Raw genomic sequence first — 3681 nt, 5'->3', positions numbered from 1 at the left:
GTTCAAGCTGGATTTAGAAAAGGCAGAGGAACCAGAGATCAAATTGCCAACATCCACTGGATCATCAAAAGAGCAAGAGTTCCAGAAAAACATCTACTTCTGCTTTATCGACTATGCCAAAGCCTTTGACTGTGTGGATCACAACAAACTGTGGAAAATTCTGAAAGAGATGGGCATACCAGACCACCTGACCTGCCTCCTGAGAAATCTGTATGCAGGTCAGGAAGCAACAGTTAGAACTCGACATGGAACAACGGACTGGTTCTAAATAGGAAAATGAGTTCATCAAGGCTGTATAATGTCTGTCTCTCTTACACATACACACAAACACATACAGTATTTCATCAGCTGATTCCTCACACTATCACTGAAGCAGTTCCCCTATTTCTCATTACCATAAGGTATCACCTGCTTTCTTTGGGGATCACATAGTAACAATTCTCCTACTGTTACCAATTAGGTCCAAGATCCTAACTTCAGCTCAAACCAGCCTCTGCAAGAGAACTCTTAATCTCCAGTCCATTCTCTCTAGTTCAATAACACAAGCTTCATCTCATGATTCTGACTCTCTACCCCTTCCCTACACAAAAGTTAAGCTTGGATCCTGCCTCTTTGAGCATCTCTTTATCAGCAAATCCACTGCTTCGTCAAGTTTTCCTGACTGATGAGAAGAGAGGAGATGAATTTTCCAGGTCATGAATGAGCTAGATGTACAGGCACGCCCACAGGTCACCACTCAACAAAAATTTTTCTCCTGTTTATAATGCTCGTGCATGCTAAGTAGCTTCAGTCGTGTCTGACTCTGCGACCCTATGAACTGTAGCCCATCAGGCTCCTCAGTCCATGGGATTCTCCAGGCAAGAATACTGGAGTGGGTTGCCCTGCCCTCCTCCAAGGGATCTCCCTGACCCAGAGATAGAAACTTCATAGGCCGATTTGGGCAGATTTTCCAGTTGCAGCTAGTACAAGGCCTCATAAAGGTAGACTAGAATTGTCTGGGTTTAATATAAAGATGTGTTGTAGGTCTCAGGCATTGAGATTAATAAGAAATCATGCTATTGCTATAATAAATTCATCTCATGTCTCCTGCATTGACAGACGGGTTCTTTACCATGAACACCACCTGGGAAGTCCTGCTTATAGTGCTCATATTTTTTAAATGTTCACATTCAATAAATCTGGAGGAATTTCCCTGCTAATGTTGTCAACCATATACTATAAATCACTGCGTGAGACACACACAATAAATATCTTTTGGTTGCACAGTTAAGTCCTTCTTACCAGGGGCCACCTTCCCAGCAGGTCGAGAAGCAGATGGTCTTGCTTTATGTAAGAGTGGGTGACTGAATTCTTCGTGAATGACCTAAAATATAACAGTGTATCAGGACTCACTAGCCAAAAATCTCTGTCAAAATCCAAACAGAATCACCTCCAAACTCACCTCGGGAGTCAAGTATTTGGCAATAAGATTCTCTAAAAAGGGCCTTTTCAAAATGGAGTTGATGGATGGACGATCTCGGGGAGATACTTCAAAGAGCTGGGATAGTAAGAACTGTAGGTCACGGGAAAACCTGGGCGATATCGGAGGAACATGAGCTTGACAAATCTTCAGAACCAGCTGCTGTAAGTTGTTACCCTCAAACTGAAAGGACAAGCAATGGTGATACTAAATCAGAGAAAAATTCAATGCGAATATTTAAAGGAATACCAAGAGGGACTTCCCTGGTGGTCCAATGGTTAAGAACCTGTCCTGCAATGCAGGGAACATGGGTTTGCTCCCTGGCTGGGGCACTAAGATTCCACGTGCCATGGAGGGAGCCTGCCTGGGGCAACTACTGAGCCCTCCTGCCACAACTAGAGAGTCTGTGCAATTGAAGATCCTGCAAGCCACAACTTAAGACTGGACACCATCAAATAAGTAAATAAATAAACACTGAAAATAAATAAATGTTAAAAAAGAGGAGGGAGTGAAGTGAAAGTCGCTCAGTCTGTGTCTGACTCTCTGCAACCCCATGGACTGTAGCCCACCAGGCTCCTCTGTCCATGGAACTCTCCAGGCAAGAATACTAGAGTGGGTAGCCTTTCCCTTCTCTAGGGGATCTTCCCAACCCAGGGACTGAACCCAGGTCTCCTGCATTGCGGGCAGATTCTTTACCAGCTGAGCCACAAGAGAAGCCCAAGAATACTGGCGTGGGTAGCCTATCCCTTCTCTAGCAGATCTTTCTGACCCAGGAATCAAACTGGGGTCTCCTGTACTGCAGGGGAAATTTTTTTTTACCAACTGAGCTATAAGACAAGGCATTTAAAATCTTTTTAATTTTTAAAAAGTAAAATAACTTTGAGAAACAAAACAGTGTTAAAAGGTTTCATTAAGAGTACCATGGTCCACCCTGAATTGTTTCCATCAACATGTAGCCAGTTATTCAATGATTACTTAAAACAAGGGGTTTTTTAGTTTCTTTATTATCAAAATGTTTACTCGTTTCCCAAAACTAGAAGGTATAGGAAATTATAAACAGGGAAAATATATACAATTCCACCACCCAGAGATATATTTTCTTCTAGCCGTTTAAAAAATACTACTTATTTTACAAAGTTGAGATCATACGATATGAAATTTTATATCTTGCTTTTTTAAATGACAGAGGAGCCTGGGGTCACAAAGAGTCGGACACGACTGAGTGACTAACACTTTTTTCACGCTGTATGTACTATTCTCCAACTTGGATTTTGTACTTAATAATATAGCTTGGATATCATCCCATGTTGGTATATATGGAGCTATCATTCTTGTTAATATCTTGTTCATATAATTTTTAACAATCTAATGAAACCAAACAACCTTTTTCTTTCAGAGGTTATTTTAATTTATATACTTTTCAATAATTCAAGATAATCTGATGATTAATATACTTACAGGATGTCTGAGTGTGCAGAGCTCATATAAGACACAGCCAAGAGACCAAATATCCCTGGGAAAGATAAGAGTTTATATGCCAAGAAATATCGATAATTCTCAATTTAAACTTTTATCCTTACAGTCAACTATATTTGTGTATCTTTACAATTTTATATAGGGTGACCAGTTTTCACAAATGCTTTCAGTACATTATCAATTCTTACTCTTACTAAGACTAGAGAAAAAATTGTAGCTTGTCAGAGTCCCAGCAGAGAAAAGGTACACAAGCTTCGCTACAATCTGATGGCTCAATACTTACTTTAACTTCATGTGATGAGCTCAAAGAAAATGTGTGCGCGTATGGAATTTTGAGCAATTTGGAGGCGGGAGGAAGAACTCAAATGTGGATTACTTGATTCAACAGGTAACATTTGGTTGATTTAGAAAGGAACGTTCTACTCGAGGCTATAGACAGAACCAAAGTTAGATTAAGTGATAAACAGAGTATCTGGTACTCAATGAACTTAAAATGTGTTAAAACTGGGCCTGTGCAGGTGTCCAATAAATGACCTTTGACCTCAGAGGGCCAAAAATAACCCCTCCTCAGATCATGCTAAACACTTCCATTTTTGAACATGCATCCTATGAAGATGCACGAAACAGCTATGTCTGCACAGAACACCAGTTACCTCATCCCTAATCCCCTTTCCTCATGCCTAAGACCATGCTGCATTGCAGGCGGATTCTTCACCACTGAGCCACCAGGGAAGCCTGCCTAATGT

At 40.8% G+C, this 3681-nt stretch overlaps 1 protein-coding gene across 4 annotated transcripts in view; it reads right to left on the bottom strand.

The window, feature by feature from the left end:
• The window catches only part of LOC104985471 (serine/threonine-protein kinase Nek5-like), a 62268-nt gene that overhangs the window by 33166 nt on the left and 25421 nt on the right, over positions 1-3681 (bottom strand). For all 4 annotated transcript variants that reach the window (XM_010835661.1, XM_010835663.1, XM_010835662.1 and 1 more), the window contains exons 8-10: positions 2918-2972; positions 1442-1642; positions 1282-1363 (exon numbers count right to left, since the gene is read on the bottom strand). In XM_010835661.1, the coding sequence (XP_010833963.1) occupies positions 1282-1363; positions 1442-1642; positions 2918-2972 (338 nt within the window). The remainder of the gene's footprint in view (positions 1-1281; positions 1364-1441; positions 1643-2917; positions 2973-3681) is intronic.

The sequence above is a fragment of the Bison bison genome, unplaced genomic scaffold, assembly GCF_000754665.1.
Source record: "Bison bison bison isolate TAMUID 2011002044 unplaced genomic scaffold, Bison_UMD1.0 scf7180017864048, whole genome shotgun sequence".
Taxonomy (NCBI): domain Eukaryota; kingdom Metazoa; phylum Chordata; class Mammalia; order Artiodactyla; family Bovidae; genus Bison; species Bison bison.
Note: the sequence above shows the minus strand (reverse complement) of the source record. Positions and strands in the feature narration are given on the sequence as shown.